This window comes from Octopus bimaculoides, chromosome 10, assembly GCF_046866305.1.
Source record: "Octopus bimaculoides isolate indiv1 chromosome 10, ASM4686630v1, whole genome shotgun sequence".
Taxonomy (NCBI): domain Eukaryota; kingdom Metazoa; phylum Mollusca; class Cephalopoda; order Octopoda; family Octopodidae; genus Octopus; species Octopus bimaculoides.
In genome coordinates, this window is record NC_142937.1 from 95,478,299 (window position 1) to 95,504,654 (window position 26,356).

The 26,356-nt window shown below is 34.2% G+C and overlaps 1 protein-coding gene across 21 annotated transcripts in view; it reads left to right on the forward strand.

The window, feature by feature from the left end:
* Positions 1 to 26,356, forward strand: part of LOC106877934 (histone deacetylase 4) — a 203,746-nt gene that overhangs the window by 127,347 nt on the left and 50,043 nt on the right. For 10 of the 21 annotated variants that reach the window (XM_089359060.1, XM_089359058.1, XM_089359059.1 and 7 more), the window contains 5 exons: positions 772 to 998; positions 3,485 to 3,593; positions 4,116 to 4,230; positions 5,440 to 5,558; positions 24,297 to 24,431. In XM_089359060.1, coding sequence (XP_089215186.1) covers positions 772 to 998; positions 3,485 to 3,593; positions 4,116 to 4,230; positions 5,440 to 5,558; positions 24,297 to 24,431 — 705 coding nt within the window. Of the gene's footprint in view, positions 1 to 771; positions 999 to 2,879; positions 3,105 to 3,247; positions 3,594 to 4,115; positions 4,231 to 5,439; positions 5,559 to 24,296; positions 24,432 to 26,356 lie in introns of those variants that run through there. The other 11 variants (XM_089359069.1, XM_089359071.1, XM_089359065.1 and 8 more) reach the window with 2 other exon arrangements.

The window sequence follows — 26,356 nt, forward strand, 5'->3', positions numbered from 1 at the left end:
AAATGTGTGCTCTTTCTGTTTTCTTTTGTAATGTTGAAAGTAACCTGAAAACACAACAGGATGTACTTTCTCTTAACATATCGCATGATTTTTTTTCCCTCTCACTGATCTGTTTATATTACAGTTGATCCCTTTTACACCCTATTGGCTCAAGCAATATCGTTGTGTTTTTGTTTTTTGTTATATTTTGCCAATATAAACAAACTAAAAATTAAAAGATTGAAAGAAAATTGTTTTTTCAAATATTTTTATCACTCTTATTGTGTAGAAAGCCAAACATTTAGAGTAAATGCTATTATATTTTGTATTCAAATCCAGAAGGGAATGAACTTTGTCACCCTTCACATCTGGGTTCAAGTCAACTTTCATCATCATCATCAACAACACTACAGTAGCAACAACAACATGAATTTACTTCTAATTTTATAGTATTTTGCATTTGTGAATTGAAATCTGCTCTAGTAATTTATTGCAGGGATTGAAGTAATGAAAGAAATCATTATCGTCGTTGTTGTTGTTGTTGTTGTTGTCCTTGTCATGATGGTGCACCAGGAATGGTTGAGCATTGGGCAAAGTACATTTTTGACATGAGTTCTGATTTCAAATTTCACTTTCCAGTCCCCTTTCCATGGGAATTCATAAAACCCACAACTTTCAAGTTACTTTTCTTTTATAAACTCAAGTCTTTTTTATTTATTTTATTTTATTTTATTTTTTTTGCTATTCCACTTGTGACACACTGTTTCTAAGCCTGGTTTCATTTCGTTGTAGATCTTCCACCCTCTCCTCCTGTTGCACGGCGGTCTGCACCGACCACAACAGTGCAGGCAGTGCAGACATATCCTGGTAACATCCTTACAGACCAGCAGTTTCAGCAACAACTTGCTTCTATGAAACAGCAATATCAGCTGCAACAAGAGATGTTGCTGCATCAGTTCCAGCAGCAGCAGAAGCAGCTGGCTCAAGAACATGAAAAGAAATTGCAAGAACACATCAAAGTAGGTTTTTATATTTTGTGTTGATCTTGTCACTCTTTCATTAAATACGTCATCCTCATCCTCCCTGCTTTTTTCTCTCCCTCTTTCTCACTGGAAGGAAGGACATCTAATAAGATGAAGACTGTTACGCATGCTTGGGTATTTATATCTGCAGTTGGTCACCTAAACATGTCAAAGCCATGAAAGTATTGAGAAACAAAAGACATAGGGTAGGAAGAAGAGATGAAAGCATTGAAATGTTGTCATTTTTATGCGTGGTCTGATCATCCTCTGTGAGAAATACAAATACTGCTTTAATTGTAAATTTCTTTTTACGTTTAATGATGGATGTAATTCTATGACTAAAAATGAGGTATAAATTGAGAAAAATCTAATTTCACCACATTCAAATTTAATGTTTATTGCACAGACATCAACAAATGGAAATCCCATTTTCGTTTTGGTCCCTGTCTACAAACTGAACCTTGCATCAGTTATTGGCAAACTTGCTTGGCACAGTTGTCTTCTGGACTCTTGCTTTAAAAAAATCCCTACCAATTTTACAACCATGATAATTCTGTGAGTTGTATTCCCGTGGAGAAATCTTGCACGTTCCCTGCTTTCACCCCACCATCTACACCACTTGACACATTCTCTCCTCCAACATTATCCCTTTCTTGCTCTGCTACATTCACTATCATACATAATAATAATATCTCCAGTTGCTTCAAGCAAACAAGCTGTTAGTCTGACAATTCTTCTTTCAGTTCCCTCAAACAATCCACCCTACAATTAGCCCTTATCCTCACCAAAGTCTTCAAATCAGCCCCTCCTTTTCTGGAATATATCTTGATCTTTGAAAACACACCACAGTTGTTCTATTCCCCAAAAAAGCCTTTGCTGCCTTTTAATAATGACATCAGCCAAACATAGTGTAATGCATCTGCTTACTTGTGGAGTAACAAACTGAGTTATAGGCTAATGATGGTTTCAAATTTCAGCACAGTTTTAGGGGAGGGTATGATAGTTGATTACATCAACTTCTGTACTTGACTGGTACTCATTTTATCAGCTCCTGGATGAATGAAAGGTAAAGTTGACTGTGGCAGTATTTGAACTTGAAATGTAAAGAGCCATTTCTTCTGTCTCTGACCTGCCACTAAGCATTTTTGTCCAACACTCTTAGAATTCCGCCAGCTTGTTGCCTTGCAAAAATATTTACAATAATAAATTTAAAATCATGCATTTTGTAGGGGATAATTTCTAAATTTTGTAGGGGATAATTTCTAAATTTTCTAGAAATAAATAGCAAGAATTTTGTGTCAATGTTAGGCTTTAAAACTTTAAAATTGTTGTCATCATATTTGTTAGCTTTAATTATTACTAGCATCGCCCTTGATCATTACCAGTGTTGCCTGTGAAGGTTACCAGTGTCGCCTTCCTGGCCCATGAAAAAACATTCGAGCGAGGTCGTTGCCAGTGCCGCTGGACTGGCTCCTGTGCAGGTGGCACGTAAAATACTCCATTTGAGTGTGGCTGTTGCTAGTGCCGCCTGACTGGCCTTCGTGCCGGTGGCACGTAAAAGCACCCACTACACTCCCAGAGTGGTTGGCATTAGGAGGGGCATCCAGCTGTAGAAACTCTGCCAGATCAGAGATTGGAGCCTGGTGTAGCCATCTGGTTCAGCAGTCCTCAGTCAAATCGTCCAACCCATGCTAGCATGGAAAGCGGACGTTAAACGATGATGATGATGAATTTCTTTGTTTAATTTCACATCAGTGCCACTGTTAAAGTTACAGGGTCAATGATTTGTTCATCTTCCTCCAATCTCTTCTCATCCACCTTGGTACCAAAAATGCCTAATTTTCCACTACCACCATTCCTCTTTTTCTCTGTTTTTAGTTTTACTCATTTTCTTCAGACTGGAACCTGGTGCAGCTTGCCAGCCCCAGTCAAACCGTCCAACCCATGCCAGCATGGAAAATGAGCATTAAATGATGATGATAAAGATATGTATATATGTATGTATTAATAAGATAGATAGGTAGATAGATATTTAGGTAAGTAGATAGAATTCAAAAGTAGAGGAGTATAAACATTTTAAACAGTGAGACTGTGTATTAAAAAGTAAACTCAGCTAGAATTATTATATCTATAAAAAAAAAAAGGGTTGTGAATATTATGCATAAGAAGTGTTATAAATCAAAAATTGTTTTGAAAGAACGTAATTGTGAAAATTTAGTGTAAATCGTCAAAATGTGGAGGATGAGAAGTTGCAAGGGACATAACTACCGTATTTTATTTCCCATTTGGTTGTTTTCACTGGTGAAGCGGAGTAAGAGTTCTCTTACCTTGGATCTTGTTCTCAGTTTCGTGAGAATGTGATTTCAATCCAAAATCTATTTTGATTCTGCCAAAAAAAAAAAAAATAAAAAAATAATTGTGCCAAACTTTGTAAAATGATTGAAGAGTGTATAATTAATATTGTTGCTATTGTTGTTGTGTAGGTATATATGGAGCAGCAGAAGAAGAAAGAACAACAGCAACGGATAGAAAAGGAGATGCTGGAGAAGGAGCGCTTAGAAAAAATAAAGAATAAGAATAAAGATGAAGAAAGTAAGTTCATCTGGTTTTAATTGTTTCTTTCTCTTCTTTTGAGGTCCTTTCCAGAAACGCTAGTATATTCAGGCAGGTAATACAGTTCTATATTCAAGAGATGAGGAACATTATTTACATTATTTACATTTGACGGATATTTGTCCTCATCTTGTTTGTTGTTAACATAATGTTTCGTCTGGTATACCCTCCAGCCTTCATCAGGTGTCTTGGGGAAATTTCGAGTCAGTAGTGGGGGAGGGTGCACTGAAAGTGTAGCTGCTAGAATAAGAATAGCCTGGGCAAAGTTCAGAGCTCTCACCTCTGCTGGTGGCAAAGGGCCTCTCGCTCAGAGTAAAAGGCAGACTGTATGACACATGTGTACGAACAGCCATGCTACATGGCAGTGAAACTTGGGCCGTGACTGCTGAGGACATGTGTTTAAAGAGAGAAATAGCTAATTTTTTAATTTACAAAAGCTGAAACTAGTCATTTCCCCCCACCCCTCTTCATTTTGTATTTTAAACCTTCCTTTACTTCTAGGTGCTATAGCTTCTACTGAGGTGAAACAAAAGTTACAAGAATTTGTCCTGACAAAGAAACAGAGAGAAGCAGCAGCAAGCAACATGACAAACTCTCCACCACAGTTCCGGCATTGGTAAGTTAGTTTTTTCCACATGTAGATTAGATACTGCAAATATTTGAATGGTTCACCTGCTGAATTATGGACCACTGAGTCATCAGTAAAACCTTTCTGTAAAATCTATGTTCTTTCCCTAGAGAAACTCACAGAAGTTGGTTTGCTGAACTTTCTGCAAATTTCACTCCTGTTTCATATAACTGTATTCTTAGCAGTAGGAAGACCAAGTATCTATAGAGATAAAGTTTCTCCAACAGAAATGCATGTTACTCATGTAAACACAAGTTTGGATGTAGAGTGTTTTGCTAGAATATCAGTTAAGACCCAATGATATTACAACCAAGATGTTTGTTATGAATCATTTTAGATTTACTTTATTTTTTATATCTGCTCCAATCTGATCTGGCAAACATTTATAATAATGTTACACATTTCATTGTTTACATGAGTTGAGGGATAATTTTAAGTATTGAAACTGCTAAGGGATTAGATGTTGGTGTTTGAATGCACCTCATATCAGACACCTGGCTTTGTCCTTTGCAGAAGACAGCTTCTGTATGCTTTATCTTTTTCATACCATCCTTCTGAGAGCATTCCTATTTTTATGATACAAACTTCTTTTAAAAGAACCTAAATTAAAGCCTTCCAACAAAAGAGTTAATATAAGTTCCAGTCGCTTAATAATGGTAGTTATTTTCCTACATTCTCCAGTGATTACCAGCAGAAATATGGTAACAAGAGGATTAAGTGAGGTATTTCAGTTTAGTTGACTCAATTTCCTTAAATAAAACTCCCTACAAATTTAACTAACGAGTTACATATGATTCTCTACCATTTCAACTGATGATCAAATTTTAGTTCTCATCCAGTTATTAAGTTAAGATAAGATAAAAAAAAAAAAAAGCAACTTAAAATAGATGTTTTTTCATAAAATTGATAAAGAGTTCAGTGAACTTTCCACCAGGAATGGAAAGTCCAATGTTTCAGACGGAATCCTTTAGGAAAAAGTTGACTACACTCTGATTTTACTGTCTGCTATGTCCTGTTGATGCAGACCAAGTCACTTTGGAGTATGCTTCAGCATATAAGATGGTATCCACTCTGAGTTTTTGTGCCTGTAAAAGAGAATAAAAGCTTAAAATATTGTTGAGTAACAATCAATTTTATTAGAAATCTTCTCCAAGATAGTTTTATTTTCTTTAATGCATGTTTCTCTTTAATATTTAGGGTGGGTCACCCAGGGTCAGTCGAACAGAATTCTCCTCCACAAAGTGGTTTGTCACCACCCTATGGTCCATCGCCTCTACTAGGGAAATATGAAGATGATTTTCCATTACGTAAAACAGGTAAGCATCCTTTTATTTGTGGTTAAAACCAGAATAAAAACAAACAAAAAAAAAAAGAGAAAGATATCAAAAATAAAGGCATTTTAGGCACCTTCTGACTTTTTTTTGGGCTTGCATTTCCAATTTTACAATAGCATGATTTTGTGTGGAACTAGTCTGGCAATCTGAACCCGTTAGGGATTTCAGCTAACCCCTGTTTGCAGTATTTCATCTACTTTTCTATAAGCATGACCCAAAACTTTCAATTGTCTAATTCTTTTTTTTTTTTTTTTTTACCTGGAATCACCTGTATACAGCTTATTCTGTTTGTTGTAACAGCAATTACTGAAATAATAACATCTTCATTTCATTCTCTTCTTCTCTTTCATCATGCACATATTGTATTTCTACATCCACATACACAACTACTTGCATACACATTCTCATATGTATTTATACACTCACATACGCAAATATAAATACTTTAATTGAGCTTACGTTGAAAGTCATTCGAGTCTCGTGACTGGCCGCCGACACAGTTTTCTGCCAAAAAGGATAGTTTGTCCTGTTCATGTTTTATTATTAGCATTATCCTGCATTTGACAATAAAATTATTTCCTTATCTGTATCTTTAAATATTTTGATATTTGTTTTTATATGAAGTTATGTATTAAAACAATTTAATATTAACTGAAGGCTCACTTTAGTAGAGTAACAAATTTTTGAAGAAAAAAAGGTTGATAATGACTGCAGTTTTGGCTTCCTAGTTGCCTAGAGACTGTAACTGCTGGTGAGTTGAAACTTTGAAGTCACTGGCAAACTGTTACTTGTCAACATTCATACCCACACACAAATAAATAAATAAAAGTTCCTAGTTATGAAATTCCTGTTTCCTTTGATTTAGAGAAGACCAAGAGATATAAATATTAATATATAATTTTATTTCAACTATTTATTGTAGTTAATTATTTTAAAATAAAGTGTTTTACATATTCTCTTTTTCTTTGTATGTATTTTATTTTTTAGCATTTGTGCTTTTCTTATGCTGGCAGACAAAACATTTTAAAATAAAAAAAAATATTTCAAGTATTTAAAAGCATCCTCTCATTGTTAGTATTGTCACTTTTCAAAATTGTATTTTTTTTTATATGTACTTGAAGTCCCTTACTGGCTGACTGGAGGAAAGGTTGCAGACCATTGGCTGCTCTGATATTTTGTTCTCCTCTTTCAGATATTTGGCTTGGTTCAGAGGCAAAGACAGTTTATTCTTGTTTTGCTCTCCAAAAGATAAAGCTTTGATACACTCACTTTGAATTTGGATTCAGTTGTTCCTCACCTTGTTACCACAATTAAAATAACTTTTTAATTCAGTATAAGGGCAGCAGTTTTGAGGGAAGGGGGATTATTTGATTCCATTGAACTCCCCCCACCCAAGTATTTGACTGGTACTTCATCAACCCCAAAAGGCTGAAAGGGAAAGTTGACATCAGTGAGATTTGAGCTGATGTCAAAAACTGGAAGAAATCGTCAGCATCATATGTCCATTTTCTATGCTGGCATGGGTGGAACGGTTTGACCAGAGCTGATAAAACCAGGAGCCACACCAAGTTCCATTGTCTGTTTTGGTCTGGTTTCTACAGCTGGATGTCCTTCCTAATGCCAACCACTCCACAGAGTGTACTGGGTGCTTTTTACTGGGTTTCAAATTGTGGCACAAGGCCAGCAATTTTGAGTGGTGTGGATTAGTTGGAATCATTGACCCCCCCACCCCCCGCCAATATTTAATTGGTACTTTATCTAATCGACAAGGTAAAGTTGGTCCTGATTGAATTTGAATTCAGAACCTAGAGTCTGAAGAAATGCTATTAAGTATCTGCCACACTAACGATTCTACCAATTTGCTGGAAGAAATAATTCTTTCCTGTACAGGCACAAGGTCTGAAGTTTTAGGGGACGGGGGACTAGTTGATTACATTGACCCCACTGTTTAATTGGTACTTCTTTTGTCAACCCCTAAAAGGATGAAAGGCAAGGTCAACCTCAGCAGAATTTGAACTCAGAATATAAAGCTGGATGTACTGTCACTGACCACTTTTTCCTGGGGTGCCAATGGTCCTGCCAGTTGGTCACCTTCTGCTGGAAGAAAGACTGTAAGACTTATTTCTAATGAATCTGCCAGCTTATCACCTTTATCATAATTAAAATAATATTGTTGTATTGTCATCACCTCCAGTTTTCGTTAGTAGAACCTGTGGAGTTGAAACATTTATGAAGTTCTTGGACAAGAAATGAAAAGAAGAAACGAAATAGTTCAAATATAAACTGAGTGTCGCAAACTATAATAATGCTGTGACTATGAGACAACTTCTTGTTTCCTGATGCATGATTATCCTTGTCTGTTATGACTACATAAACATATAATATAGCTATACGTACACACATACATATATTTGTATGTGCATATGTATGTATATATATGTGTGTGTGTGTGTGTGTGTGTGTGTGTATATATGTATGTATATATATGTATATTTATTTATATATATAAAATTGAGATTCTGTTGAATTAGGTACTTAAGTTGAAGCACCAAATCAGTCAGGCATTTGTGCAGCTGAAGATGGCACTGCATTTAAATTGATGTAATGATTGCATTGTTCAATTAAATGGAGCTGCTTGAAACGGTCGTACTGCATCACTACTTGGTATCCTGTTGCTTATTTTGATTTTATATATATATTTATATATATATATAGATATATGTACATATATACACACACACACACCCACACACACATATAAACATTTCAAACCCTCTGATGAAGACTAAGCAGGTCAACATTCTTTTTGTTAAAGAATTATTTGTGTATATATATATATATATATATATATATATATATATAATGTATGTATATATATATATTTCTGTGTAATTATGTAACTTCTGTGTGCCCTACTTGTCCATATTCATTGTTTACAAAATAAATTGATGCCATTTTATGGGTCTCCTGTGAATTGTACTTGCAGTTTATAAGTAAATCTATTTTTTCTTTCGCTCTTCCATTAAATTTCAGTTCTGTTTTCAGATTTATTCTCATGCTTACCTTTTACACCATTTAAACACTACAACTTCATCATGGCACAGCTTCTGTTTAGGGCCAACTCTGTATTTTTATGAGATGTCTATTGAAAATTACTAGTGTTTATCACTAAAACTTTATACCACATCAACAACTAATTAACAAGATTTATTTGCAATTTGTTCATAAGATTAAAAAAATATCAAAATATTTCTCAAATTTTAAGAGTTTTAAATATATTGAATGTAATAAATATAGAAATAAATGAATATATAATGAAACATATATATATAACAGTGTGTATTTCCATACCACAGTTGACTAAATCCTGTATAAACAAACTGGAGTTTATTGATTTTTCTGGAAAATTATGATGATAGCAACCATTTATTACTTTTAATAGGACTTGGAAAATTAATAATGTGCAATAAATTTTTGTGTGATCAAATTAGGCAAGTTGTTCAAATAGTAGTGTGTGTGTGTGTGTGTGTGTCCAATAGATTAAGAATGCATCATTTACTCTCCTTTTTTATGTTTTTGTTTTTAGTGTGTGCATGTGTGTGTGTGTGTGTGTAATTTTGACAAATTTATCAGACATGCGTAAATATAAATGAATGTGTGTTTGTGTCCAGATGAGCTGGTGTTATGATGTGATTGTAAGTTATCAGTGAGCGAAGCCTGTATTTCAACTCTGTTTCCCAATTAAAACACGCCTCTTACATCACTAATTTCCATGAAAGAGGCTGCAATGTCACAATAACACCATCTCTCTATCCTCTTTATCCATTACCTGTACAACATATACTCACCTGAGTCTGTGTATCTTAAATTTTTGCAATAGAATAAGCACTGCTTTGACTTCAAAGCTGGTTTGTTTCAGGAACTGTCATCAATTAATATAACCAATGCCAAAACTGAGAAATGGTGCCTGGGCAGCTCTCCAGCCTTGCCAGCCCCTCTCAAACAGTCCAACCCATGGCAGCAGGGGAAACAGATGCTGAATGATTCTTCTTCATCATCATCATCATCGTTTAACGTCTGCTTTCCATGCTGTCATGGGTTGACAGTTTGACATGGCTTTGTCTAACAGAGAACTGTCCAGACTCTAACTGTTTGTTGTGGCATGATTTCTATAACTGGATGCCCTTCCTAATGCCAACCACTTCACGGAGTGTGCTGGGTGCTTTTTACATACCCCTGGCACAGGTACATTTACACAGCACCAGTATGGGTGTGTATATGCATTACTGGCACAGGTGCTTTGTTATGTGGCACCGGCACCTGAAAGGACCAGCCTGTATATGTGGAAGACAAGGATTTTACTTTATATAGGCTTACACCTTTCAGGTGCCGATGCCACGTAAAATCACCTGTGCCAGTAATGCATAAACACACCCATACCAGTGGCACATAAAAAGCACCCAGCATTCTCTGTTATGTATATATATATATTTCTGTGAGAGTTAGAGGTTGGGAAACCAACCAACCAAGGGATGGTACCTATCCAATATACTGCTGGTAGTGTACCCAATTATTCATACCCAAATGCTGGTTATTGCATGTTTTGGAATAGATACACACTGGAATGTCTACCAGATGATGTATGTCGTTTTGTATCCTCTCCGTTTATATATATCTCCATCTAGCAAATCCACTAACAAAGCTTTGCTCAGCTCAGGGTTAGGGTTAGGGTTAGGGTTATTGTAGAAGATGCTTGCCCGAGATGACATGCAGTAAGACAAAACTCTGCAACCATGTGGTTGCAAAGCAAACTTCATACATCCAGGCTTTGGTTCCTCTTTTATTGAGAAATAAACAAACATAAGAATTCTTTACATGAACACTAACTTGTGTGTGTGTGTGGTATTTTGTCAGGTACAAACCTCATTGAGGTATTTCTAATCAACGAATGGATATCTAGATAGAAACTTATTGCAAATGAATCTGGGGAGAAAACATCCACACCTCCACCCACCTGCCTTGTAAATTGGAAGATTCATTAATTTTGTTCCAATTAGATTATTCCAGTTAGATCAATAAGATATTCTGGATGAAACTGGTTGAGAATTTTCTGCCATTTAGTTAGATATTTATTATAAATGTTGTCTTTTATTTATTCTCTATGATTATCATGTCTTATTTAGGCATGCTTATAGACTCAGAATAAAATAATATATTCTAATTTGGCAATGTATACGGAATCATGGAACCATCTTCAGTTATAACTTTGTACTGCAGCATTGTGTTCAATATAAAAGTTAGTTGTCTTTTTGTTGTTGTTTTCAGACTCTTCTGCTATTACAACAATGATCTCTGTTTCCTAAAAATATCCTGAATGTACAGCCTCCACTATAACCCGTTACTGCTAATCCTTGCCATCCTCACTGAGATTTACTTCCCAAACCCTCTGTGACTGTGAAATGACTGTGAAACTAATCAATGTGCCCAGACACTAACAATAAATAACAAATTGATCTTGTCATAGTGCTTTATTTCGTTTATTTATTTATTTTTAATGAAATCCATAATCTCTTCTTTGATTTAATCCAAAGTTCATTTTCTTTTCTATTTGTAAATAATTATTAAACCTTTCTTATTCTGATATTCCTTAAGGGATTTCATCTCTCCCACTCAACTTATTTTTACAGCTTACTCTTCTACTGTTTTCTCTTTTCCAGAAAGTTTCCACTTTTGTTTTTTTAATAGAATTCTTATTGAATAATTCATGCTTTGTTCTACATTTCAGTTGTGAAGTCATTAACAGACACAACCTTTTTATTCTAGCTGTTGATGGTCCAAGTTGGAAAGTGAAAATGTCATTTGTTGTAACAACTTATTGAAAGTGTTTGTGCTGTTTAAATATTCTTCAGTTCTATATTTAAGAGACGAGGAATTATGTACATTATTTACATTTGACAGATATTTATCCTCATCTTGTTTGTTGTTAACACAACGTTTCGGATGGTATATCCTCCGGCCTTCATCAGGTGTCTTGGGGAAATTTCGAACCTGGGTTCTTATTCCTAAGGTATTCTTTAATTTTATCATTTAGTTGGAATGGTAATTGAAATGGAGTCAGTGCATTTCATTAGCAAAGTGGTAACAAAATGGTCGAGAGTGTCACAGCATTGATCAATAATTTCATTATCGTTTATGAGTTCAAATTTCACCAGGAGATCCTTTCTTCAAGTTTGAAGATAGCAGAATGGATAAAATAGGTTTTAGTAATAAATTAAGGCTAATTTGATCAGCTCATTATTTTCTTAAGAAAAATCCTTGTATTTAAATGCAAATTAGCTTAGCTTCCAGTTTTCTGAAGTGACAAGCACTATCAATTTAGTTTTGATGTAATTTTTAAAAGTAATAAATAAAGTAATATATTTGACTGTATATTGCATGGAGGGCTGATCAAGATACCCAAAGAGGGTGGAAACAGTGGCTGCTGCTGCTGTTATTGCTGAGTAGTTGTGACCCAGCTGTTGCTGACTGAAAGAATGGAGACAGTTTATTGGTGCAACAAAGCAGATATAGCAAGCTTCAGTATGCATTTGTGTTACTGTGAAAACTCTACTTGCATTTCAACAATTTGTACAGAAGGTGCACTTAACAAAAAGAAGAAAAAAAACACAGAGAAGTTATCCAGTATTTCAGAAAGTTGCAGATCTACTAAAACAGATGCAAAGATGATAATTTGGTTAAGTTTGCTTTGTTAGGACACATTTTTGAATTTGGTTTCACTGTGGAGCATTTTTGGCAAGTGTTTTCTACCACAGCCTCAGATTGATCAAAGTCTTGTGAATAAAATTTGGTAAGTGGAAGCTGTGATGAAGCCTTTTGGAAGGGCTACTTCCATTCTGGGGCAATAGATCTGATCCATAATCCAATTTAACACCATCACCTGATCCTTTGCTGACTTTAGTAAGGGCCACTCTGTTGTAAGCTTTTGGATCCAGCTAAAGATAATTTCCTGTGTTCACCCATCAGTCCCAGAAAGGCTTGAAAAGGGTTCTGGACCCTACCTCTTCTCCTGACTAAGCTATTCAAAATAATAATAATAAGAAGAAGAATGACCTTAGTCTGTATGTGGAATTTTTGCTTTGTTGTATGAAATGTGAGATGAATTAATGAAAATACTGTAAGAAACTAAGGCAGTGGTAAATTAGTTTAAAAACATTTTTGATCTGTTCTTAACAATTCAGTATTTTAATTGTAGCTGTATAACTGAAATGGTTAAGAGGTTGTTGAGAGAACTTTTTGAAGATGCAATTTGGGCAATTGCATGTGTGTGCACGCACGAACATGCAATTTGGGCAATTGCATGTGTGTGCACGCACGCACAAGAGATGTTGTAATGTAGGAATGTTGCATGTTATGCATAAACTGAAGATGGCAGATGATTTCACTTTACAACATGTCACTCAGGTTGTTGTGAATCTTGGAAGTTTTATTATAGGTAACATTGACTTTCATGACACATTTCAAGTCAAATTTTGTTGTTGTTTAACCCCAGGCCAAGTCTAATGCAGTAGATTTGTGATTAGAGGCATTCCTGTTATGTTTAGTGTTTTCTTTCTTTTTTTCTTTTTCCAGCCCTAATATATCTAGGACAACCATCTCCAATGTGTTCTTTGTTCTGATTGGTTCAGAAAGTCTGTTGTTATTTAGTTGATGTTTCACAGTTCTAATTCCATAAATGATGATTTTTGCCAATCATTCTCACAAAGTTCGTCAAATAAGAACTCTGATTAAATTCAGCTATTAATTATACTACATCTACTATTAAAACTAAGTTTTGTCTCAAGGAGAAAAACCTCAGTCTTCATTAGTAATTATCATTTGTCCAAATTTTCTCTGTCTCTTTCTAAAAAACATTTGTGCAGGTCTTGAATCTTTCACTCCCCCCCCCCCCCCACACACACCTATATGCCTAGCCCATTCCACTTGCATGGAGCATGCTGGTTATTGAATAGCTTGGGATGTTGGTTTGCTGAAGTACTCCAGTGAATGTGCAGGATGCTGTGGAGACACCTGGTGTGAAAATGCTTGAGAGGTCTTGTCTGTTCTTTATAAACTGTGCAATAGACCTTTAGCTTGGTGGAGAAGTTGATTCCCCTGTGTTTCAATACATTCTTTTGCAGTATCCTGAAGGCAGTGCTGGCTTTGGAGATCCTCTTGTTAACTTTTTCAAGAGTCTACTGCTGAGCTAGGTGACCCTATCAACACAAATGGGGTAGCCCCTACCCCTATTATCAACCCCCCCCCCCCCAGAAGAATGAAGGGCAAAGTTATCATTTTGAGGATTTGCACTCTGAGCATAAGTAGATTGGAAGAAATATTCAAATGCTTGCTCGCTCTCTCTCTCTCTCTCTCTTTCTCTCTCTCTGTCTCTTTCTCTCTGTCTCTCTCTCTCTGTCTCTCTCTGTCTCTCTCTCTCTCTCTGTCTCTTTCTCGCATACATCAGTGCACTTCACCTCATCATCATCATCTTCACACACACACTCACCCACTCATCTACCATACATACATGCCAATATGCTTTGTTCACTCTCATCCTGCAATATAGTACACTACATTATCACTCTCTCCTCCTATTCCCTTAAACACATTCATTTTCCTGCTCACCCACCCACACACTTGTATTTTGAGTATTTCTATTATCCTTACCTCCTTTTGCCCTTCCTCCACCTCTGTTGGCTGAATAAAGCCATTCCTTACACTTTTACCAAATCTGCTGCCATTTGTTATCTAACTAAGCTGCTTTTACTATAAACACCATTTTCCACATACCCCCCCCCCCCCCTTTAATGTTTCCAGTTGAGGGACCACTGTCTTGTGTGTTGAATTCCTCACAGCATAATGCTATTGAACTCTAGTTCAATGGTTTCCAATCTGGGAAATATCAGCAAAAAAACTAATTACAAAAGAAGCCTTTACATTTGTGTCATTCTTCTTTCTTAATCATTGTGTTGGACAAGCTTAAAACCGTCTTTTTTTTTTTTTATTAAAAGTGGCAATTATTTTGCTCATTTTTCATCCACACAAGGAGGAAGATTTGTACTCTCCACCACTCATAGAAAAGACTCTGCTCTTGTTTGTTGTTTTCTGGGTTTTTTCTTGAGACTTTTAGGATGGACACACACATACACAATGATAATAAACGTAATTGGTATTTTAAGCTTTATAAAATATACGTTTCAGTAAACTTACTACACAAGGCAATTAGCCAGATTGCATAATACACTTGACTCACTTCTTCAGCATTGTCAGTGAAAAGTGTGGGGTGTAGAACTTTTGACATGAATAGCACCTTGCTGTGCACTTTTATATTGCACTGTGTGTGTGTGTGTGTGTGTGTGTGTGTGTGTAGACATTAGGTAGTAAAATGTTGCTGGTTATTTTACAAATGGAAAACTTTACAGGATTCCATTCTGTTGTTGGTGTTTGTAACAAGTATTTCTTAGAACATATACCTGTGTTTAAAGTTTCTAATTTAATATATTTGTCTTGGCTTGTCACTATTTCCATCAAAAACAGTTTTCAAATTTAGTGTAGAAATTCTAGCATTTACATTAAAATTAACATTTGTTAAAATTGTAATCATTAGTTATTTTTTAAATGAACTCGAAAGCAAAGAAAACACCAAGAGGTTAGGGAAATGTACTCGTCTTAAATTCCTGCTTTTCCCGCCACCCCCACCCCCACCACAATCATTGCTTTCCATTCTTTTTTCTGAAATATTTAATGTACCATTGTCTTTTTTTTTCAATTTGCTTTCTCTCCCCTCTTTGAATCTCAGGTAGGTCTTATGATGGTAACTCTTTCCATTTTCTTTGTTTTCACTCTTCTATCATGGTATCATGTTTCAGAGACATAAAAATGACTGAACTTTGGTAAGAATAGCTTTTGCATTATTATTATTATTATTATTATTATTATTATTATCATCAATTATTATTATTTAACTATAGTTATATTTTCTGTTTTGAACGCTCTAAGTTTCATGCATTCCAATGAAGAACTTTTTTTTTTGTTTATTAGCGACAGAGGCAGTATTAATACCAAGAGATAATATTTCTCCCCATTTAAATTTGGATGTTGTGCTAGAATAGACTATACTGCAGTAGAGACCATGAGAGAACCCCTCATACCGGCTTTTGGTGCAAAATTCGCTCTTGTTTATATTGCATGATTTGGTGGTCTCACATCTCATTTCAAGTAACATTGATGGGTTAATAACGTCTGTAGTATTTATGAATAAAATTCTCAGCTTCAAGTAATACATACATCCATACATCCATCCATACATACATACATATATATATATATGTGTGTGTGTGTGTGTGTGTTCTATGCCTTGACCCAAGCATAGAATGGGATTTGCCCATTTGAGCTGGGAAATGAATGGAATGTCTGTTGTATGTCTTGCTGTGGCTACCCCCTCCTAAAAAAAATATGGGGAATAGGCCTGGGTATATATATCTACACACCATACCTCAATATAGTCATACAAACAAGAGTGTATTTTGTACCAAAAAGCCAGTCTGAGAATTTCTTTCGTGGTAACTGCCACAGTAAAGTTTGTTCTAATAAAACATCCACATTGAAGTAGGGAGAAATGGGGTTTTTTTAATGTGTTTATGGTATGACTCTTACTTTCACTGCTGCTAAAGGTTAGCTCACAGTTCTAGACTCATTTAGTGACTTGGCAGTGACGTTTGTTTCCAAAAAAATTTTTTAAATAGAAACTAAGAACATAAAAATGCAACCATAGATGTTGAAGCTGGTGTGTGTTATTGCTTGGTTTAAGCAGTCTTATCTCTTCTTGTCTCTGTTATTGACTTGGTTCTGAGAAAAACTTTAAAGTTGGGTTATTTTCAGGAAGTTTTATCAAACATAATAGATCTTCTACATGTTGTGCAATTCTTATCCAGAACATTTTGTTTTCCTGTATTTGGGATTCTTTTCGGATTTACTAAACCTAACATGTTACCATTGTTGTTGACTAGGTTTTAATAATTATGAAAATTAGTTGAACCAATTCTTGCTTTAGTATTCCTCTAAACATTCTTTTATTTAAAAGTATTTTTCATTGGTGCACTCACCATTAACAATTCAAATGTTAAAATTAGAATGAAAATATTTCTTTAGAAATCTTTGCAAAGAATAATATGTTAAGATTTTTCATGTTTTATTTTAGCTTCTTCTGCAACCAATTGGTTGTGTCTTTTATTAGATGCATTTCTGTTTTTGTATAAGTTTCAAGTCATGATTTATTATTGCAAAGTTAATCTTGTCTCTTAGTTTCCAAGTTTCATGATATTTTCAAATATATTTCTTAATAATTACTGGAAATTTAGTTAACTGGAAATTATGATTTCTTTTAATCTGCAGGATATTTATTGTTAGAACTTTTGTTATTCTTCTCTGTGGGCTGCCGTTCATTTAATTAGGAAACTGTATTATTAGTTCAGCATGAAAATTTGTTATTTTTGTAGCTTTTCATCTTGTAACTTGTTCCCAGTTGTGCATATCTATTAATTAAAAGTTCTCAGATGGTTTCATCAATTTGCTCACAATATCACCTTAGAATATTTAATTTTAGAATTTACTTTATTGTCAGAGAAACAAACTAGTAAAAATAAATAAATGAGACATTTTCTAAGAATAAGTCAGCTAAAAATGCCTGACAGGAATGAAGCAAAATGCTTTTCCTTGAATAGAAATTTTAATTTTATTTAGAACAGCACTCCAGATATCATGATACATAATTTTTGTGAGAGATATTTCAGTTATAATTATTGGTTTCTATTTTTTGCCTTCTATGTCGTTGTTTAGAGGTGTTATATTAAGTATCTAAACTATTTTGAGAACATGCAATTTCCAGTTTTCTTAATCCAACAAAGACTGCTGAATCTCTGTGTGGAAACTCAGTCTTTCTATTTATTTATTTATTATTACCTTTTTTTTTTTAATGCAGTTCTATTTGAGCAAACCTGAAGCTTTGAAAGACTTGTACAGTCAAGAAGAGTTTGCTGCTGCTGCATGGTGTGTGCTATTAGTGGTCACTTGTAATGCATGGTTGTGATAATAAATTCTTGCTGCTGTTTGTAGGATCATTTGAATGCTATCAGAAGTTTAATGTGTGCCATTAGATTAGAAATCTGCTTACATTTATTTCTGGAATCAGTTTTTAGAACCAAGTCTGGTTGTTTCTTTCTTATTTTGTGATAAAAAAACTAACCTAGTCTGTGCGTCTTTCTTTAGTTTCCATCTCACTTCAAATAATATTGATGGGTTGATAATGTCTGTAGTATTTATGAATAAAATTCTCAATTTCAAATAATATATATATATATATGTTCTATTCCTTGACCCGAGCATAGAACGGGGCTTGACTCCTTGGAGCTGGGAAATGAATGGAGTGCCTGGTGTGTGTCTTGTGGCTAACCCCTTCTTAAAAAACAAAAACAAAAGTGGGGAATAGGCCTGGGTATATGATATGATGATATATATCTACACACCCTACCTCAATATAGTATGGAATGAGTTCCCCATGGACAGGCCACTGATATCAAATAAAGTGTTCAGCACAAATGGTATACCAATTGGTACTTCCACTACTTTGTAGCATTTCATGTGTATATAAGCAGAATGGCTACCTATCTGACTGGAATTTATTAAGTGATGTAGACACTCCTGATGAGGGACATCAATAAGGCTCAAAACTTGAGTGAGGCTTTTCCCCATTTTTTTCAGTCTATATACAAATAAAAATGACATTTTTGTATGTCTACAATGAAGCTTTACATCTAATTCTTAAACTACTTTTTGCTCCGGTCATTTGGCCAAATCACTTAAATGATCAATAGCTATGAAATTTATATTGTTTTTCATTAAATTTAATCTGAATTAAAACCCATTATTTAACCAATCAGTAGGATCTTTAAAACTCTACTCACTCTCATCATTTATCAGATACTTTGACTGCTACAGATGGTTTGCAATATCTCTTTTTCCCATTATAAGTATTTCCGTTATTATTCACAACTGAAGTTTGAAAATTTGTCCTTTATCTTCACTTAATGTGGTTTTTTTAATGCACATAACACACTCACATATACATACACACAGTCACACACACACATATGTATATACTTACACACAGTCACACACACATATGTATATACTTACACACACATACATATATAATCTTATGTAGAATATTCAATCATTTTACTAATATGCTAGATGTGATTCTAGTTCTTCAGTAATTTTCATTGGATTACATGGAATTTCAGTAGAGACTCTGTGATTGCTAGTGCCTATTTTGGTTTTGGTATTGTCTTTATTTAGTGTGAGTCGGGTAGCAGTAGACAGTGATGCAGCCCACTTAGTACACCTGTTTGTTTGTCTCTACACTTAAATGAACAAAATACAAATTAATGTATATTGTTCCAGTTTTAACAGCATTATCATTTTCTTTGAATAAGTTGCTTTCTTTTCTTTCTTAAGTTGAGACTTTATTTGTTTGATTTCTGTATAGTTAGAAAATTTCTTTCTGGCTTTCTCCTTTATGATGTTTTCTTTCCATAGAAATAATTATCTTCTTGTAATTTTTGGAAAATGGACACCTACCACTTAAACTAGATCCAGCTGTCTGCACATTTTCTCAAGGAACTCTAAGGCTGCCTAGCTCAAGTTGACCATTTCCATTTCTGTGTATCACTGTTGTGCCTGTACTCATTCTAGATTGCATGTTTGTTGCCAGATAGTTCCCTCCATTTCTTGTGTGTCCTCTCTTCTTTTTTTTTCTCTCTCTCTCTCTCACTCACTCTAATTGTATTAAATTGTTACTGAAAAGATGAAAATGTTAGTTTATCTCTATTCTATTTTGATTTAGTTTGAAAACACTCAACCTTATCAATTTTTTGATATTGCTAATTTACAGTTCAGAAAAGAAAGGAAAAAAAAAGAAGAAAAGAAAGAAAAAAAATTCAAATTAGATTTCTCTCTTTAGTTTCACTACTTTTTACAAAAAACTGCAAGTTATTCCCTTCTGAGACTTTTAGAGTTCATTTGGCAAAATTGCTCTTAGTCTGTAACCCTATTCCGTTTGGTACTTTGTTGAATTGTCGAAATCCTTGTCTATAAATATTTCTTTTATATTTTTTCTATGTGGGTTTTATTTGATTTCTTTTCAAGAAAACAAAATTCTCATTTATCATCCATCTTTATGCTGATTAGTCATTTGTCCATCTTCAGACATTTTGCTCCTTAGTGATTGATCACTATTCAATGCCTTTTAAAGAAGACTCCAACAATTTTGACAAAAAAATATCAATTTTTCCAAGCCTTTCTGTTATCATTTATTTAATTTTAGAAATATTTGCACAAATACTGAAATTTTAATTCGATTATTCATTATATTTATTCTTCTCAAAATCAATTTGTGTTAATAGTTTTTTTTTTTTTTTAAATTTTTACTGAATATCTGATCTTTCAACAGCTTATATAAAACTAGACTCTGTTCAGCAACATAATATTGTTAGAGGGATTGAGTTGGAGCACTCGATAGCAAAACAGCCCTGTCATAGTTTGTTGCCCAATTTGCTGTTCTCAGTATTAATTTCCATCTTTATCTTTCACTCATCTCAGGGTTATAAAATAAATACAGCAGCAGTTAAGGTTCATTTCATTGACTTTTGCCTTTTACTTTAATTCTGTAGTTTATATAAATGAAATAATTACTGTTTCAAATTTTAAGACATTCAAATGATGTGCAGGATGCAATTTATTTGCAGCTTAATGAGTCACCAATGAAATTTATGAACTTTTTATCAAATGAGAATAACAATATGTAAACAAACAATTTTTTTTTTTTACTTTGGAATAATTCTTAGTTCTGGTGTAGATGTTATCATCATCATTTTGATGTCTACTTTTGCCTGTGAGCCTGAGTTGGACAGTTTATTTAGACAGATTTTCTTCCTGTCACTAACTCTCACCTGTATCAAAGCAAAATAACATTTCCCTGTCACCAGACAGGTTCTCAAAGAATTGTAAAATGAAAGACACTGCTTGTATAACAGTGATATTCATTTACAGCTACGACATGATATCAAGACAAGGAGACACATTTTTTTACTTGAATATGTGTTATTTTGCATTAGCTTTCTGATGTGGTCCTCAAAAAATACCAAACAGTATGTATAATAAGCAATCAGCTCAACTCATTATTGTTCATTCCACATAATTAAGATATTCATTCTACATATCTCTTAAAATTTCTTGTTTGCTTTGTTGTTGTTAAAGAGTTTATAGTTCATGCTGTTTATCGACATTGTTGGTGATTGTTGAATGAAGAGCAACGTTAATACTTGATTTCTCCAAACATCAGATTGCTGTAACAGGATGCAGTAAAGCGTTTTCCTTGATGATCCCTTGTACTTCTGCATCTAAATGCATTCGAAACATCCAATAACAAGTTCCAAATAACTGCAATTTTGAAATGTATGGAGGAACTAACAATTCAGACTTCTATTGATCCCAGTGTTGCATGCGTGTGCACACACACACACACACACGACAGGCTTCTTTCAGTTTCCATGTACCAAATCGACTCGCAAGGCTTTAGTTGGCTTGGGGATATAGCAAGAAGAAACTTGCCCAAGGTACCACACAGTAGTACTGAACCCAAAACCATGTGGGTAGAAAGCTTCTTACCACACACACACACACACACACACACACACACACACACATATAAAGAGGTGCAGAAAAGTTCCTGGTTTTGGGTTAAAAACAAAATAGAGGAGGATCAGTTAATTATGATTTTATTCAACATGTTTCCCTTCTCAGATTCACAAACTTATTGGCAGCAGTCCTTCAATTTTTGTTACCCCTGTAAAAAGAACTCAGAATGTTGGGCCTCCAACCGGGCCTTTTGCAATACTCTTAAAGCCAGGAACTTTTCAGCAGCCCCTTGTGTGTGTGCGTGTGTTAAAAACAATTTAATTTTAAACTGAAGAATTACTCAATACTTTTTCATGGAGTTCATATTTATTAAGTTTTGCTCGGAAAATGTTGACACTGAATTCAAAGTTTCAACGTCCTTGTCTTCATCAGACAGTCTGCTAAAAGCCAAAACTTTGAAATCACTGTCAACCCCCCCCCTTTTTTTTTTTACATATATTGTTGATCCTACCTGTAGCGGAACAGTAAACTCTCCATGTGTGTGTAGGTAAGAAGTTTGCTTTGCATCCATGTAGTTTCAGGTTCAACTGCACTGCACAACACCTTGCTATAGCCCTGGGCCAACCAATTTGGTATGCAGGAATAAAGCCTCTTGTGTGTGTGTGTGTGTGTGCATGTATGAGGGTCGGGAATGTGTTTGAGAACAATAAAACAGCATGTTATAGTCCCCAGGTTGTGCCAGTGCAGGAAGTCAGTTATAAGAATGAGCTTCATCAAGTGATTATGCGGATCGAAAAGACAGATAAACAAAAGTAGGAATGTATTTACATGAAAATGTATAGAAAAATTATGGATTTTTAGAGATCAGTAATGCAAAATTACACAATCTCATTACCGTTCTCTAAAAGTTTGTGCTATTCCATACACCTGCAATATTCTGGGACCTCAAGGCTGTGAGTTGGCAGAAACATTAGCATGCCCAGCTAAATGCTTAATGGTCTTTACATTCTGAGTTCAAATTCTACCGAGGTTGACTTTGCCTTTCATCCTTTTTGGGGTGTCAATAAATTAAGTACCAATTGTGCACTGGGGTCGATCTAATTGACCGGCCCTGTCCCCCAAAATTTCAGGCCTTGTGCCTAGAATAGAAAAGAATATTCTGGGGCCTTATTACATAATATACAGGGTTATGGAACCAGTCATTGTTCATCCAGAATGGCTGTAATGATAAAACTATCGTATCATTTCTTTTATTTGTATTCTCAACTTTCCATGTAAATACATTCCCTGCGTCTACTTATGTTTATCTCCCAGTTTTACTTGTGTGTGTGTGTGTGTGTGTGTGTGCGCGTGTGTGTGCGTGTGTGTGATCATATGAAATCTCACTGGATGGAGTTGTTATTTCTCTGTCAACAAATCATTCAGTTACTCCCCACTTTCGAAGACGAGGGGAATGTAAACTCCTTCACATGTAAGGCAGGGTTAGGGTTAGGGTTATGGTTTGCTCACTGGAAGGCAAACCAGTTGTAAAAACAATGCTTCTACAACAAATATATTGTCTAACCCATGCTAGCATGGCAAAATGGACATAGAATGAATGAAGAAACAAATGAATATATATAAAATTGAAAACATTTCTCTTGAAAGTATCAATTATAAAGAGTTGTTTACCATTGGCTGTACTTAGGATTAGTGCATTAACCAGGCTTTGTAAATGTATTTCTATAAATATTAAAGAACAACTTATTCAGATTCCTATGTTCAAATGTGGAATGAATGTCCAATCTGTCTTAACTGTATTCTTGGCCCCTAAGGTGGACAGCATATTTGCTGACAGCAATTCACAGCATGTATAGATTAACAATCAGGCCCCTAGACATGTGTTGTCTCCAAGGAAAGCAATGCACTGGGCCCTATAGTATTTATTAACAGCATTTATAAATTAGCATTGGGTCACTTAACCCATGGCACACCCAGACAACTGCCTTGCATGTCCACACCTCAACACACCCAATCTGTATTTTAAATGAAATAAGATGTTGTGATCATCATGCTTTCTGCAAAAAATATTTGTAAAAAAAGCTTCAACCAATGCCCAAAGTTAATGTCATAGTCTTGCCAAGAGAATTTACTTTTTACAATTGAAAATACTGTAGCAAGCAATAGATAAGATCCACCGAGCAGAATGAATGTCCAATGCATTTTTAATCTAGCTAAAGCCATTTCACTTGACTGTATCTAATAAATGTACTTGAGAAATGTATGAATCTTTCAAATTTGTATTTTAGCCACCTTTAAAATATAGGTTCTTATACTGCCTACTAAAAGGAAACAAATATTAATGTACATATTGAACCAAAGTCTATCAATACATGTAAAATTGTTTGTTACATATTTATCTTTTTAGTTTCATTTTTACATTCAACTATTCTTTATTTTGTGGCTTCTGTTTGACTGCTTAGTAAAGTTTAATCTGTAGAAAATTGACAATTAAATCATACTGTGTTTATGTGTTCAACAGATTGGTTAAATTACTTTTCTTCTCAATCATATAGGAAGAAGCCATTCAACATTTTCTTTGAAAAGATAACTGTCATTAAATTATGGAATTTAAAAAGAAATGTTTGCAATTGTGTAACCCTTATATATAACTTCCATGTTTATTATTTATTTTAATTTCATATTTATTTTTAATTTTACAGCTTACCCTGACAAAAATTTTTTATTTTATTTCTCTGTTTTGAAATTTCACCAATTTTTATTGACTGTTAATTGTTATATATATATATATATATATATATATATATATATATATATATATATATATGATGAAGACACACCGTTTCTTTTTTTTAATATGTTGAATTAATTTTTACATGTTGGTCAGAATTCTGCTGCCTACTACTGCCATCATCAACTCCAGTAGCTGGTGCCAGCTACTTGCCTCTAGGCATGCTTGTAACTGTGTTGTCATGTTCTTGTTTGCAGCATCTGAACCTAATATACTTAAAGTGCGCTCAGCTCTGAAACAGAAAGTTATGGAACGGCGCATAACACACAGTCCAATGCTGCGGCGGAAGGATAAAGGCCCCTTGCCGCTCAAACGCAAATCACCTCTGTCAAGTATGTATTTATGTGGCATAATAGATACAAATACTTTCCAATCATATTTATTACACTTATTATTATATATAAAAAAAAAATCATATTCTAAATATTAGTTGCTGTTCCTTTTTCTATCTCATGTCTACAGAAATACATGTGTATGTGTGTGTGTATATATATATATATATATATATATATATATACATACATACATGTATATAGTTATATATATATATATATATATAATATACATGCATGCATACATACATACACAATCACACAAACATGCATATATATTTGTAGTGTTCATGTTTGAGATAAATTGAGCTCTTTATAGGCGTCAGCAATTGCATTGATTGGTCAAATTCAAACAAATGAAATGCAAGAAATTAATAAAATAGAAATTTAGTTTTTAGTTAATGTTTGTCACGCAGCTAAAGTGGACTCCCCCCCCCCCCAACCAATAAAGTTCACTGTCAATTGAATTTCTGTTAAGATGACTCGGAAAATAAACTGGAGTAATATAGTTGTTTATTGCTTGATATTGTTTGTACTCATTCATGGTAGAATTTAAACACTTTAGGGGTTAGATTTAATACTATTTGCTACAAATATTACTGTTATTTGTCATGTATAAAATTATTATTATTTTGATTACTAGTTATTGTTGTAGAAAGTTTAAAACCTTTGAATTATTTTGCCTGTTTTTAAATAATTCAGTGTATCAGAGAACAGTGGGGAATGGTGTGTCGATAATGCAAGAATTTATAAGACTTCAGTTTTTTTCAAATCACATTTTACCATTTTAAAGAATACAGTTTACAGATGTCTATAGATCAAGTTATCACTGTGTGCGTGTGTGCACATGTGTATGTATGTGTGTGTGTGTATGATAAATGAAAACATTTTTTTTTTTTGTTCAATGCAAACAAAAGGATCGATGATGATTTTAATTCAGTAGTTGATTGCTGGGTGGGAAAGAAGTTCGTAAAGGATCTTAGGTGTTTTTGTATTTGCATATTATTTCAAATCTGTTTCTTTAAATTTATAATGAACATATTGAACCAATCCTATCTTCTTATTCCCTTTCCATGCAAAACTGTTCATTCGAAGACTTGGCATTAGATATTTCTCCTCAAATCAAAGGAACATTCCTAAATTTTAGGTCTTTGCTCATACTGATGTCACTTTTGAATTGTAGAGATTGTGTTTGATTTCTTAATTGAATGAAAACTAGACGTTTGAAAGAACCCAAAATCCAACTTACTATATTTTCTTATTTTTCATCATTTTGCCAAGTAAGCGTTGATGAAATGATTCTTTAGAAATAAATATTAATCTGTGGATGCAGTTATGTGAGTCGAAATCAGAACACATTTCATAGTTTTTAACTTGAAATGGTGTTTGTTATCACACAAATCGATGTAATTGAAGTCCTGGGCCTTAAACTCAACTCTCTTGTGCTATGTTTTAAATAAGATCAGTTTTCATAGTAATTATTTTTATCCTGTCAACATGAAAATCATCAGAAATGGGTTTTATGTTTAGCGTCCCTAAATTTAAGAGTAATTTTCTATTTAAATTCCTGAACAGAAATTTAAACTGTTGCTAATTTAATCTGTTGTTTACAACTGCAATTTGTTATTTACTGTTTGTCAGACAATTTTGTTTGTATCATTTATACTTGCATCCAGAACTGGTTGCTCTACTTCCTGAGATTACTTTTGGTAATCTTCCTGTTGTTCTTTTTATTAAAATCTCAATAGACATTACTAAACAACTTATGTGGATGCATACATGTACACTCTGACTCATTTCAGATACTCACATTTGCTTTATAACTTCAAGCTTGAAGTCAACGATTGTGCTGCTCCATGCTGCATCTTGCACAATTGCTCTCTCTCTCTCTCTTCTCCAGTCTACCTGACTGTAAAACACAGCAT